This window comes from Podarcis melisellensis (genome assembly GCF_964234715.1).
Source record: "Podarcis melisellensis genome assembly, chromosome: 14".
In the NCBI taxonomy this organism is placed as follows: Eukaryota; Metazoa; Chordata; class Lepidosauria; order Squamata; family Lacertidae; genus Podarcis; species Podarcis melisellensis.
This window is the reverse complement of record NC_138546.1, coordinates 26,830,771-26,845,385: the sequence shown is the minus strand read 5'-3', so window position 1 is coordinate 26,845,385 and position 14,615 is coordinate 26,830,771. Positions and strand designations below refer to the sequence as shown.

The window sequence follows — 14,615 nt, the reverse complement described above, 5'->3', positions numbered from 1 at the left end:
CATTTCTGTGCTGTGCATAAGAGCTTGCCATTGCTTGCACACCTGTCCCTTTCTGGTGAATAAAAATTGCCCCCAGGTGACCAAATCCTTCACTAGCCCCAGTTCTGGAAACAGAAGCACATGGAAGAGCTCTTAGGTTCTCCCCTCCATGCGGTTAATGTTTGGCAGAGGCCTGTGCTGCAGAAATTATTCATGAGGGTTTCATACATCAACAGGATGTTGGACAAGGTGAGCCATTGGCCTGATCCAGCAGGCCCTTCTTATGTTATTAGGTTCTGAATTGTGGGGATAAGGATGGCAAGCAGGAGGTGCAAAAGCAAAAGGCAGGGTGAAAAGGACCCTGCAAGAGAACCTCAGGATTATTTGTGGCAGTAGTATATATGCAAAATCTAGCTGCATCAAACATTTGTCAGAAAGCATGAAGTGAAAGGAGCTGTCTTTTAGGAAAGACCACAAATGCCCAGCTCTGAACCCCAGGCTCTGTCTGTTTGGGATACTGCAGGAGGAGTCTGCAGGCCCCATCTTCTAAACTCAGGCTTCTGCTTCTGCTTCTTAGCATTTCAAGTATGCCGCATCAAGTCTCTCCTGTTTCAAGAACCCCGAGCCTTCCGGCTGTTGACACAAGCTACATCAACACGTCACTTATACAAGACTACAGGCACCCGTTCCATATGACACCCATGCCTTATGACCTCCAAGGTAGGTTTCTGACAGGACAAACATCATAGATAATAGTAATACCTGAAATTACTGTTTGGATATTTTAACTGTTTAAGAATGTTTCAATCGTTTTCAGAAGGCTTTTAAACATATTTCATATTATTGATATGTTTGCTGCCCCGGGCTTCTTTGGGTGGAATATAAACTGAATTAGTTACTGTAATTAGTAGTAGAGAAGCAGCCACCACATTACTGAGTGTGAGGTATTTGCCTTGAGTGATGGAGCCTTTCACAACCTTGCTACTAATATCCTTTTAAACTGATGGTGTTGGGGGTTGAGACTACAATCTAAGGTGTGCAGAGCATGGGTCATACAAGGTTTGGCCCCTTTTCATGGCTTCACAAGGCCTGTCACCAAAGGTTTGTAGCAAAAAAACCAACATACTTAACATATTTTTCTTTTTCCTGACATAATTTTGCGTAGGTTAGTTTAAGAGAAGCACTGTTTGAGGAAGGCTGGAGGCTAAGCAAGAGTGATTAGGATCTGTGCTATATTCTGCTTAAAGCTGTTTGATTTTGGGATGTGTGTTTAGAGAAAATGAACCTGTTTCATTTTGCCTTTTTCATAGGACTGGACTTCTTCTCATTCTTACCAGGAGACAATCAGGTAAGCTGCTAATGGGAGGCAGGAAACAATTCTAGAACAGTCACAAAGGGGAGTAGTTTTGATCTAATATAGGGAGAATTTCTTCTTAATACAGTATCCCAAATTGAAAATGTCAAGTGGCTGAAACCACCAGGCAGTATTATAAATTATTTTTGATGTGCTAGAATATCTTTGCCAGAATACATTATTCTAGCATTTATTTCCATCACTGAGGGGAGCACGCCTGCACAACTGGGATTGCACTGCGAAAGTATTGCTTAAAACTGAACATTTAACTTGTTTTTTAAAAAGCATTCAGGTCTTTTTCTTCCTTAAGGAAATGCTAAAGGACTCTGCGTGCATTTTGCCAGTAAAGTCCAGTAAATAGGAAGTGGGGCTTCTCCCCACAGTCAAGGTCTCACTTCCTCCCCATTATACTGCCTCCTCTGATTTCAGTAATCCTCTCAGGGAAACCTTGAGCCTGACCTTTTCCCTAGAGCATGACTGCAGAAAACCAGTATTCTTGGGGCACTCGGTTCTGTGTCCAGTTACTGCACCCAACAAATCCAACATGCCTGTGATCTGCATGCAGGAGTTTTGATGACCCTTTTATTTATTATTTTATTATTTCAAAAAAATTATACACAGCTTGAGTGTATAAATTGTATCAAAGCAGTTTACAATAGTAAAATCAGCAAAAGCAGTTTAAAACGTTCAAAAACAAAACAAAATCGGCAACAATCAGTAACCAGTTTAAAACATGCACCAACATCCTACATGTCTGAGTAGGCTTGCCAGAACAAAAATGTTTTTAGTGGGTGTCAAAAAGAATACAGTGAGGGCACCGGCCCTGATGTCAGTTGGCAGAGAGTTCCAAAGTGTAGGTGCTTCTATATTAAAATACAGGTTTCTTACAAGTGTGAAGCAGATTTTATTACATGGCACCTGTAACCTGTAACAGTGGCAGTTCTGGAAAGAAACTGAGCTGCCCATAAGTACTTGGAATCCCCTCTTCATTGGCCTGTAGCCCCCTGGCCTTTTAACCCTGTGAACCCACCTCTTTTGTCTTATCTATACTGTGCTGGTTTTGCTTTTTTTACTTGTGTGAGCATATTGCTGCAACCCACCCTTACGGTGAAGGGCGTGAAATAAAAACAGTGGAGTAGTAGGAAAAATATGCATGAGTACCGTTTATTAAAACCTGCTCTCCAGTGCCTCACAGCTGCCCTTTGTCCTCCTTCACATCTCCAGCATTATAGCACTTCTCTTCTGGCCGCTGCAGCCGCCGCCGTGTCTGCTTCAGATGACCCAGAACTTTTGCACTCCCGGTTTTTCCCCTATGCTTCGTCTCAGATGTTCCTGGATCAGTTGAATGCAGGAGGGAGTGCCACCCTTCCAGCCACTAACGGCAGCAACAGCGGCAGCAACAGCAGCCTGGTGTCCTCCAACAGCCTGCGAGAGACCCATGGCCACCCCGTGGCCAACAGAAGTAACACAGACCCAGCCTCTCTCTTTGGCGTCATGCCGGATATCATTTCCTTGGACTGAATTTTGTTGAGTTTTCACTGGACTAGCTAGAGGAGAGATCTGGGGTTTTGTTTTATCTTATTTTGTTTAGAAATGCAGACGAGCTTTTCCTTTTTGTAGGGAAAAAAATATTAAGATATGTACAGAGAACAAAACTATATTTTCAGTTGTACTTTTGTATATAAACAAAATATGGTTTGACTGGTAAAAAAATGACAAAAGCTCCCAACCTAGATTTTTGGATACGGAAGATTTTACACCAACCTTTCTGTCTCGAGTGTTCGTTTGTTTTAAGGCTTTGATTTTTAACTGCATCACTTTGTTTCTTCACAGTGATATTAATGGAAAAGTAATGGAGTGATTGAAGCTTTGAAAAGTTCTGGGAGGCTTCTAGTTCCAGGGAAGACAGATGGCACCCACAATAACTGGAGGGAATGGTTTTCCTCCTTAGGGCACAATCCTCTGGGAATATTTTCCTGCACAAGCACCATTGAAATGAATTAGTCTTGTGCCAGTGGATCAGGCCCTCTCTCTTTCGTTGTAATTTATGTCAATTCCACAGCATTCTCTGCCTGCTAAACTGGTTGTGTGGCTTCTTGGAATGTTCTTTCAGCTCTTTCTTCTGGTTCCGAACTTCTGTTCGGAACCTTCCTTGTTCCTTCACCAGACACCATATTGTTCTGTTTGTGTGTTCATCAGTTCTCCTCATGGGGGAAAAAATACCCACACTCCTGCATGTTGAAGCATTACCATTGGAAGGTCTCTCCGCTTTTGCATGAGGCAAAATGGCTTCTTAAAATCCTGCTGCCATAAAGGCATCGGTGATCCTTTCTTGTATGTTAAATGTTCTGTGTTAAAGACTTGCTTTCTTGAGGTCATTCGACATTGGGCTGACACTCAAACTTCCTTCCCCGGGACTTTAAAAATCTAAACTCCTACATCGTACTGTGCTATCAGGACTTGAATGAGATGATATCATTTGAAAAAAATGTATTTTGCAGCGGATAATAACAAATAGCACGCAGAGTCCATTCTGCAAGCATATTTGAACAATAGGCTCCAATCCTACGCACTTGTGCTTCAGAACAAACCTGCATCAGATTGGGCTATATTAGTGGCCGAACCCCACACAGCTCTTTTTTTAAGTTCAAAGTCCTTCCCCCTTTCCTTCAAATTTACCAAAATTTGTTAAAATCTTGAGGGTGACCCACCCCCCTACCTGCTTATTGGCTTCAAAATAATTATTGAATGATTTTGGCTTCTTCTGACTGAGCATGTGAAACTATATTTAATTCCCCTTTAGTGTTTGTGGGTCTCTCCCCCCCCCCAACTACCTTGAAACCTGTATGATTAATTAGGAAAGAGTAACTTGGGGATTATTTAAACTCTTCCTTTTTTACTAAATGACAGAACATGTAAACAGAGAGAAAGGGAAACTGTTCATAGTACATGGGAGAAAGAAGGGGAGGGCCAAGCAGCCATGTTGATGTATCCCAGAGCCCTCATTGGAGTGCAGATCTGTTCTCTGCTGTGAAAATACTTTATAGCTAGCTTTTAAAAATCTAGATTTACAACAAATCAGGAATGGATAGGAAGGAGGGAGGTAGCAGGGTTGGTTGTAGTTTTTTTCTTTTTTTGCTATACTTTATCAAAGACCATGTTAGCAATTTCTTTAAACCATAGCTGCAGAAGTTAGTATCTTGTCCCCCCAGCTCTGTTTTCAAAATTGTTTTTAAGATAAACTTTGCATTGATATCAAGCCACCACTTTTTAATAGGAAACAATCATTTCTTTTCAACTAATTGAGAGACAGTATAAATGTTCTAAGTGGGTTTTCAAATGTCCCCTTCGCCATTTTAAAAGCTGACTTGAATTTTTAAAATGTTTGTTCATATGTATATGTGTGTGTATATATGTATTTATAGATCTCTCTGTGTGTGTGTCTCAGTGTGTCTGTTTCATGCATGTGAATTCCATCACTGTCTGGCTGAAATGTTTCCTTTGACTAGTTTATAATTTATTAAATGTCAGTAAAATCTAAATAAAAGGAACACAAAAGAGGAATCCTTTCTAAGTTCAATCTAGCTTGGAGGCATCAGAAACTGATTTCTTTTTTAAAAAGTATAATGAAACTGGCTTAACTTAATATAAAATGTGGTCCCATTTTGTTGCAATTGGAAGGATCATTCCAAACACTGAAACAATCAGAGATTTGCTAACTTTGGAAAGTCTGGTCACAGTGTAGTTGCAGGAATCAAAATTGACAAGTGTTCTGATGAAACCCTGTAGCTGATGCTCTGCTTCTTAGCTTAAGGTGAATGCCTTTTATCAGGCACTTAAACATGAGTCTGGGTACCACCTGCTAAATACATTGTAAGATGTGGGTCTTGTAGCTTGCTTTGAATGCAGATGGCTCCAGCTTCAGTCTCCGCCAACTCCATGTAGAGCTGGGAAGGTCCCCTGCCTAGGACTCTGGAGAGCTGCTACCAGTCAGTGTTGACAATATTGAGCTATATGGACCAATAGTCTGACTCAGTATGAGGCATCTTCCTATATTGTTACCTGGAATATGTGGTACAGTCAAGTGCATGCAGATGATGGGCTGCAATTGAGTGTATTTATGACCCATTTATTGTCATGCAATGCAAGCATATATAAGTGTGCACTTGGCTACAGCATCTACACAAGGCTCCCCCCCCTACTCACCAAATGTATCTACTGCAACTCAAATGGTTTTTATCTGCATGTCTGTTGAGATTTTTGTACATCTGACAAAACAACTGTCGAGTCAGAATTTTAGGAGACTTTCCAACAATTCGTCAGGCTTCAAGGAATGCCGTACTCTGCTTTCAGTGCTGTTTGGTGTGTTTGAATGCTGGAAGTAATATTGTGTTTTACAGTAAACGGGAACTGCCTGAGAGTGCAATTATCTTCAGTGTGACTTGCCTGAATGGTGTTTGGGGGCGGGGGAGGATTTTGCCCATCCTCTTTCTTAGCCTGTGGGTGCTCGATAAAGATCTAGAACTGTGTAAGACTAGAAATCTTCTAGGACTGGTTCAGGTTTTTTAAGTCCAGTTAATTGTGAAATTAAAAGGTACCTGCTACACTGAGCCCACGGGTTTCCATGTTTCTCTCTCTCTCTGATAAGGTAAATGACACTTCTCACCACGGTGGGCAGTAAGGGGTGGGCATTGCACTTGCAGTTTGGGAATGAGAAATTTAAAAGCATTACAAATGAGACAAGGCACACACAAAAAAAGGTCAGTCAGTTAATGTTTAATGTGGAGAGCGCTTGGAAATTTATGGTAGCAAACCATTGTTTATATGTCTTTTCCTGCTCCTCCTGTCCTTCATACTAAGTAAAAACAATGAATCTTCCCAATTCAAACTGAATAGTGTTTCCTGGCCTCCCTTAACTTGGGTTTTGGGCCGGGGAGGGGATTTTTGATGTATTTAATTCCGGGAACCTCTTTTGAAAAGCTATTTCCTGGCCAGTGTGTGTGTGTTTTAAGTTGTTTGTGTGTTTTTTAGCCAACAATAATAGTTAATTGGGGAAAGGTTCCATTTTTGGCATTACCTGCAGTCTGTCAGTTTCTTTAAAATACTAATTTTTAAGAATTGCAGAGATATTTTTTTTAGTAACATGGAGTTAAGGCGTGTTTTTTAGTTAACACACAAATCCTGTTAAATTTGAATATGGAAAGCGTACTTCTTGCATTTCATAACTTGTTGGCTCACTTTTTTTTGTCCTTGTTTTTCCAAAAGAGAAGTAGAGGGATGTGTGCTGCTTGGATGTGTGTCTCACTTTGTACAAAAATTTTGGGGGAGTGAGTGAGTGAGTGAGTGAGTGTGTGTGTGTGTGTGTGTGTCTACACAAGTACACACAGATGCAAGATCCTTGTATAATAGCAGGGGTAGAGTGATTCTGAATCACTTCTGTGGGCATTACTCGATGCAGAGTTTGTTGTTGTTGTTTTTACCTAAAAGCAAAACCAAATTAAACCTTGCTAAGACTTAACTAGCAGTTTGTTGCAAAGTCTTGCAATATTTTCATTACTGCATTCCCAGATTTTCTTATCCCTATCAAACATATACCATACTCCCCTGGAAGAAGGCACTTTTAGAAACCTTCCACCGAACTTGTAGCTAGTCCTTGTTTTTTTGTTTTTTTAATGTGGTTAATCTTTTTCATTGCATTAAACATTTCAGGGTGTTTTCTTTTTCACAATACATTATGTCTTGCTTTGTTTTTATTATTTTCCTTTCAATGAGAGCTTAGATTTTTATTGAGAGAGAACCTGCCAGAGGCCCCCGGCTTGTGCTGCTGTTTGTTACTCTAATTAACAAAAGGGAAAACAATATGTAAATAAGCAGAAACTTTAAAAAAGTTATTCCATAAACTCAGATCTGTGATTCATTGCCTTAACTTTCTCTTAGTTTTCCATACAGCATGCCAAACAAGTTTTAAAAGTGGCTTTTAAATAAAATGTATAGTAGACCAATGTCAGTTTGTATAAAAGTATCAAGTGAAAATATTTATTACATGCATTGGAAAAAAATGGTTTACCCTACTGAATGTTACCTGTTTATGTAAAACATCTTTAGATGTAATAAAAAGCATTATTACGTTGTCTCTTCTGGAATAAATGTTGCTGAATTTGCACACTGTAAATTTACATCTGCAGGAAAGCTATTAGGGAGGTGTGCATGTCTGTTGAGAAGTCCTATAGGTAACCAGCACAAATGTGACACAACTGGACTCTACTGTGTCTCAATTTCTGCCAGTGGGTTTTGGAAGTACTCTTAAATCAGACCTGCTCAATTTGGGAGCTGTCTTCTGGCTTGGTAGATCATGCCCCACAGAGACAAGAGTGGTAGCCACTGATTGTGTGGGTGGTGGCTGCTCAGCACCTTCTGTGCTGTTTGGTTTTTAAAGCCCACCTTGTTTTGAAACAAGATTTGAATGGGCTTTCTCAATACAGGGAAAATAACCACACATCTCCTGCCAAGGTCAGGAGACACAACCCTGCTGAATAATAATAGTACATAACCTGCAAGTTCTTCCTGTACGCTACCTTAAAATTCTTGGCCCACCAACACAGGACTGAAAAATAACCCCAATTCCTAGGCACCTTGTTTTTAAAACACTGAAATTGAAGTGAAATAGGTGGTCCATTTTATACAAGCCCAGTTCCACTGGTTTGTTTGAACCAACAATTTGGGCCTGGGGAAAATAGGATCTTTACTATATAAATTTGAGGATTCCAAAAGACAAAGCATTTAAGGCAAGTAAGTGGGAGAGATCCCAGTTCCATCAAGCACCTGAAGGAGCACTGCAAGCCACAAGGACGACGGTTGCCCTTCTGTTTCCAATGATTCAGTAGTCGGCAACAGGGAGAGTAATGGATTGGACCAGGTCTTCATACCTGACTATTCCATTGTGGCCCACTTTGGCTTCCTTCAGGAGGTTGTCCACTGTAAACAATTGCACAGTAATTGTGGCATGTCAGTTTAGTTGTGCATTATATCTAGATTATTGTCTACCTTTTTTATTTTTCACGTGTGTGTGAAACAAGTGTAAACCATGTTACAGTGGGTCCAAGGAGTTTTCCCATTTCAAGGAATAGGTGGGTTACATTGTGCAAAGGCACAAGTCCAACAGCTTTCCTTCCCAATCCTGTTGGTCTCAGAAATTGACAACTTGTGTCTATTCCACTCACCCGCCTGTCTCTCTGGTGCTCCATATATTTACATTGGTGCTGTCAACCCAGTTTTCTCAAGAAAAGTGTGGGAGCCAGTGCCACTGCTAATTTAGGTAACTTCCTTAAGAGAAGTACCATTTTGAAAATGGGAAAGCAAAGGGGTCTGAGAGAGCAATCTAAATATGGGATTAGTTTAGTAATTAACCAAACTGGGGACTGGAGATGTTTCAGAAAAGCCTATGTCAATAGAAAGGAAATGCTTTTAAATATAACCAGTTGTTGTTGCTATTATGTATTGCATTTATATCCCACTTTTTCCCTCCAAACAGCTCAAGGTGGCGTTCATGGTTCTCAATCCCAGGAACCCTGTAAAGTTGGTTAGGTTGAGAGGCAGTGACTGGCCCAGGGTCATCTAGTGAGCTTCACTGGCGAGTTGAACTCTGGTCTTCGAGGTCCTACTCTGACACTCTAACCACTATACCACACCGACTCTCAAGTCAGACTCTGTGAAGCAGCCTTCTGCAACCTGGTGTCCTCCAGATACTTTGGACTGCAACTCCTGTCAGGGGCTGATGTAAGTTGTAGTCCAACGAAACATCTGGCTGATGGTAGATAACCTGGAAATGGTTGGAGAGTTTCTGCTTCACATAGTAAGCATACCCTTTACCTATTACTCCTGATCAATACAATATTGTTTAAAAAAAACCTGTTCGCTGGAGGCAAAATTAAGATTGAGGGGACACGTCAGAAATGCATGCCAGCCAAGAGAGAATCTCTCCACTAAGAACTTTTTACCTTCCTCCTTAGACAGTTTCTCTCCTAGATTCATCAACTTGGCCCTCAGCTCTGCCACTGAAATGAATCCCGTCTTCTTCCTGTCTGCCATCAACAGGGCCAAGAGGATTTCGTTCTTGGGATCTTCTTGCTGCATTTGCCTGTACATGATGGTCAGGAAAGTTGAAAAATCCATTTCTCCAGTCCTGTCTGGAAATCAGAAAAAAGATTGGGTAGTCTGCCTGAATTGGTTGTTTCTTGTGCCTAATAGGCCCCATGGAGGGGATCAAGCAGCCCATCATGGCTCATCAGCATCCGGACCTGAGATTTTTAATTTGTTCGTAAACGACCTGGACTTAGGGATGGTCAGTGAACTGGGCAAGTTTGCTAATGACACCAAGTGGTTCACAGATGTAAGGAGAAAAAAGGAGCTCCCAAAGGACCTCTCCAAACTGGGCATTAAAATGTTGAATGCAATTCAAAGTAAAGAAGTGTAAAGTGATGCACATTGGAAACTTTTTTTTTTCAAATTCCACATACATGCTAATAGGGTTTGAACAAAAAAAAAATCCTTCCAGTAGCACCTTAAAGACCAACTAAGTTAGTTCTTGGTATGAGCTTTCGTGTGCATGCACACTTCTTCAGATACACCATATGCACACGAAAGCTCATACCAAGAACTAACTTAGTTGGTCTTTAAGGTGCTACTGGAAGGAATTTTTTTTGTTTTGACTATGGCAGACCAACACGGCTACCTATCTGTAACTGGAACTAGGGTTTGAACAGGCAGTGGTGGGGAAATGAAGCCCTGTGAGGAACCGTGGAGGGAGTTGGGGATGTTTAGCCTGGTAAAGGGGAGTCTGAGAGGAGACATGATAGCCATCTTCCAATATCTGAAGGGCTGTCACATAAAAGAGGGAGCAAGCTTATTTTCTGCTGCTTCAGGGGGGAGGTAATCAAATGACAAGGAGATTCTGACTAAACATTAGGAAGAGGTGACTGACAGTAAGAGTGGTTGGACAGTAGAATGGACTCAGAAGGTGGTGGACTCTACTGGAAGTTTTTTTTTTAAGGGTTTGGATGCCCATCTGTCAGGGATGATTGATTCCTGCATTGCAAGAGGTTGGACTAGACAACTCTTTAGCTCCCTTCCCACTTTAAAATTCTATGATTATTTGACTCCAAAACAGCAGGAGAGAATCACCTTAGCTAACCTTGCTTTAAGCATTAAAATACTCTAGCTCTCAAACCCTTGGAAAGAAGCACCTGACCAAGAATTTTGGGGTGGGATCTAAGTAATTTGTACAGCTTGCCTTTGCTAGAAAGTGTTTATTAAAGCGCTGACTATGCCTACCCTTTACTTACCAACTTTCTGCAGCTGAAGGTGCCTGGCCACTTCTCCGGGGGTGGGGCTGCTCCCCAGACAGCGCATAACAGTGATGAGATCACTAGCATTGATCTTGCCTTTATGCTTCTTATCGTAGAGAGAAAAACATTCTTTGAACTCTAGTTGGGAAAAAGGAGGAGAGGAAGAAACCCAGTTTCACTGACACATCCTAAAGAAGGTGTGTGTAACCTTTGGCCCTCCACATGTTTCTGGACTGCAACTCCCATAATCACCCCTGGCCATTATATATGCTTATTGAGGCCCGATGGACGCTAGCTACCTTCTTGAATTATGGTGCTGGAGGAGACTCTTGAGAGTCCCATGGACTGCAAGAAGATCAAACCTATCCATTCTTAAGGAAATCAGCCCTGAGTGCTCACTGGAAGGATAGATCCTGAAGCCGAGACTCCAATACTTTGGCCACCTCATGAGAAGAGAAGACTCCCTGGAAAAGACCCTGATATTGGGAAAGATGGAGGGCACAAGGAGAAGGGGACGACAGATGACGAGATGGTTGGACAGTGTTCTCGAAGCTACCAGCATGAGTTTGACTAAACTGCGGGAGGCAGTGGAAGACAGGAGTGCCTGGTGTGCTCTGGTCCATGGGGTCACAAAGAGTCGGACACGACTAAACAACAACAATAGCTACCTTCTAGGAATAGTGAAAGTCCCTCTCTATCATTTCATTATATATTGTTTTCAGATTACTATAACCACTGCATGAGCAACACTTGGAAAACAACTGGACGAAACAGCAGGAAAACAATAATATAATGCTAACCCATTTCAAGGTAAAACAGCAACTTTTCCTTTGAAAAGCAGAGGAACCACTGTGAAGCTGTGCTTAACTTTTCACATCAACAAGGACTTTGTGGGTGAGAACAAGCAGCGGTTCTTGGTAGCTGAAGTTATTTATTATCTGTTTCTAAGGTAGTAGTAGTAATTATTTATATGCCGTCTATCTGACTGGGTTGCCCCAGCCACTCAGGGTAGCTTCCAACAAATTATAAAACCACAGTAAAACACCAGACATTAAAAAACTTCCCCATACAGGGCTGCCTTCAGATGCATCAATAGACAAGCCGTCTATAAAGAACTGCAAAAGACATTAAACTAGTGTTTCCCAAACTTGGGTCTCCAGCTGTTTTTAGATTGCAACTCACATAATCCCTAGCTAGCAGGACCAGTGGTCAGGGATTATGAAAAGCAGTCCAAAAACAGCTCGATACTCAAGTTTGGGAAACCCTGCATTAAATGGTGGCATCCTTGGTGCCATCATACCTAGTAAAGATGTGGGCACTCACTTCCCCAATATTTTAAAGACTTAAAAATGACCTTTCTCAGTGCTTCAATGAGAAACTTGTTGGAAAGAATTCCTCAAAATCTTCTTTGCATTCTTCCAAGGCAGAGCAGGACACACACAACAAGAAGGTAAGAACATTTAATTAGTTGCAAAGAGTGTTTTGTTAAAAGGTACATACCATTGATCTGATCTTGGGACAGGAATTTTGCCTGCAACACACAAAAGGAACAAAAGGGAAAGTTTGATAAATTAAACTGTAATCTGCAAAGCAAGAAACATCACCGTCCCAGTCATCTCCAACACACATAGACAAGCTAGATTCTGTCCCCCTTCATTCACCATTGTTTGGGTATTAATTGTCCTTTTCAGTGGGGTGTGCCACTCCCTTTGCCTGCCAGCTTGCTAGTCTCTTTGCCTTCCGCGTCTGACTTAGTATAGTCGAAGTCTAAAGTCCACCTGTGCCAACGAGTAGCAAGAAGCAGCAGGTGTAATAAATACTCTTTGCTGTCATGGATACAGGACATGCTGTGTGTTGGATTTCAGCAGCTACTAAACAGACAGTAAGTAGGCCATGGAAATGTCGATTTACTAGAAGCTGTTTTTCACCTCTCCATAGGTGTTTTTAAAAAACAAAAGCAAACAAACAAGGGTGACAGTTGTTAGAAAATGCCACCATACTAAAAGCAGCAATTACCACCCTGGAATCCCCCAAATGATAGAGCGCCTCAAAGGCTTGGTAATCCCCAAAAGATTTCAAGACACCTCATGCTGTGTTTAAATACCCACTAGTGCCCATTTGCTAATGCTTAATGCGATTGTTTCAGGAGGACACACGGAGGTCACTCAACCACTAGGAGTTAGCATGGATGAATCTTCCAGTGGAAGAAAGCAGGACAAGAGATTCCCACGGATGCTTAGACCTCACTTTAAAAATTTGGTCCCCCAAATCGTGCCAGAACACAGTACCCTTTCTCTTGGCCACTCCTCGTGACACCTAGCGAATTCTCTCCACGCAGGCTTCAACCAGTTGGGTGGGTGTGTGGGTGTTGAATTGCCTCTCCTACCTTTTCCCAGCTTTATGCGCTCAGAGACGGTAGGCACCCACCTGCTCGGGCCTTGCAGGGAGCTGTCATTCACCCTTTTTTCAATTTTTTTTAATTGATTTTCCAAATTTATAACAAATATAACACACAAAGAAAAAGACATTACATTACTAAAAAAGAAAAAGAAAAGAAAAAGACAAAAATATGAACCAATATTACTCTAGGACCCAATTTCATTATCATTGTTAACTGACTTCCTCAAATCCCCCCTATCTGAATTTCATTGAATCACCTTGTAACAGTTTTCCAATATCCTCTTTCTAATAAAATTAACTCCTTCAAATAACTATCTTCCTTTCTTTTCAACATTTCCTAAATCCATAATGTTTTACAATACATTCATACTCTAATCCTAAGCCATTTTGATACTTTCAAGTGACTTCTGTTGTTTTATATTACAATGTTTGGCTAAATAGTCTTTAAATTTATTCCAGTCTTCTTGATATTCCTCTTCTTTCTGATTGCGGATTCTCCCAGTCAGGTCGGCCAGCTCCAAAAAGTCTTAACATCTTCATCTGCCATTCTTCTACTGTTGGTAGTTCTTGAGATTTCCAATTTTTAGCTAGTAGTAATCTTGCCGCTATAATGGCATACAAAAACAATCTAACATCTTTTTTAGGCAGTCCCAATCCTATTATTTCAAGTACAAAGGCCTCTGGTTTTTAAATAAATGTATTTTTCAACATTTTTTTCAACTCATTATAAATCTTTCCCCATAAGTCTTTCACCTTGGGACACGTCCTGTCATTCACCCTTTGCTCTTTGCTGTGATGATGCACAAGCTGCTGTTGGTGCAGCTACACTGGAGGCCTCTACATCACCGTTGGCTCCTCTGCCTCCCATCCTAACCGGCTACTCCCTCCCCTCCCCTTCCATGGGTGCCTCAGGAGCCGCTGCTTCCACCCTCCTTGCACCCAAGCAAAGCCCCCTTCCTGCCCTGCATCTGCCACCTTAGCACCTTCTACATTTACTTCAGCATTTCACCACCAAGTACGTTCAGCCACTGCCCTCATGAGGAGGCCCCTCGCAAGGTGGGTAGCCCCAGCAGCAGCCTCCCCCTGCCACCGCAGCCTCAGGCGAGGGCCGAAGCGGCTGTGGCGGTCCGCTGAGCATGTGCAAAGTGCTGCTTCCTTTTTCCCACTCGGCTGTCCCTCCTCAAGCCATTTCTGGGCAGTGAGTACCTAGGAAAAAAAAGCACTGCCCAAAATGTTACTAGGATTAAATAGGTTTTTCTCCAGAGGGGGCCTTAGCCACGAAGGCAGGAGAGACGGTTAATGGTGGCAGAGCGAGAGACAACTAGGTCTGCCCCAGGTGGCCTCAGGTTGCTGTTTTTTAATTACAAACCAGTTGAGACGAATAGTGACTGTGCAAGGATAACATCTCCTGGGAATTTTGCCCTGTATTTATTAGGGAGCGGAGGGCTACCATTTGGATCTTCCTTACAAGCATCAATAATGCCTTAGGACAATTGCTCTCGGCACCTGAACAAATGCATTATGTGGAAACAAGGAAG

General features: G+C 41.8%; 2 protein-coding genes across 5 annotated transcripts in view; one reads left to right on the top strand and one right to left on the bottom strand.

Annotated features, from left to right (window-relative positions):
* PIAS1 (protein inhibitor of activated STAT 1) overlaps positions 1-7,480 on the top strand; it is a 51,346-nt gene extending 43,866 nt beyond the window's left edge. For all 3 annotated transcript variants that reach the window (XM_081888286.1, XM_081888288.1, XM_081888287.1), the window contains exons 12-14: positions 557-699; positions 1,290-1,327; positions 2,558-7,480. In XM_081888286.1, coding sequence (XP_081744412.1) covers positions 557-699; positions 1,290-1,327; positions 2,558-2,854 — 478 coding nt within the window. In that variant the 3' untranslated portion in view covers positions 2,855-7,480. The remainder of the gene's footprint in view (positions 1-556; positions 700-1,289; positions 1,328-2,557) is intronic.
* Positions 6,355-14,260, bottom strand: CALML4 (calmodulin like 4). Of its 2 annotated transcripts, none has more exons than XM_081888289.1 (5): positions 14,074-14,260; positions 12,178-12,208; positions 10,675-10,815; positions 9,331-9,519; positions 6,355-8,308 (listed from the first exon to the last, which is right to left on the bottom strand). In XM_081888289.1, the coding sequence occupies exons 3-5, from the start codon at positions 10,739-10,741 to the stop codon at positions 8,211-8,213; spliced, it is 354 nt and encodes a 117-aa protein (XP_081744415.1). In that variant the 5' UTR covers positions 10,742-10,815; positions 12,178-12,208; positions 14,074-14,260; the 3' UTR covers positions 6,355-8,210. The 2 variants fall into 2 exon arrangements, with proteins under 2 accessions (XP_081744415.1, XP_081744416.1); XM_081888290.1 differs by lacking the exon at positions 14,074-14,260 and adding an exon at positions 13,831-13,960.
* Positions 14,261-14,615: the final 355 nt, after the last annotated feature.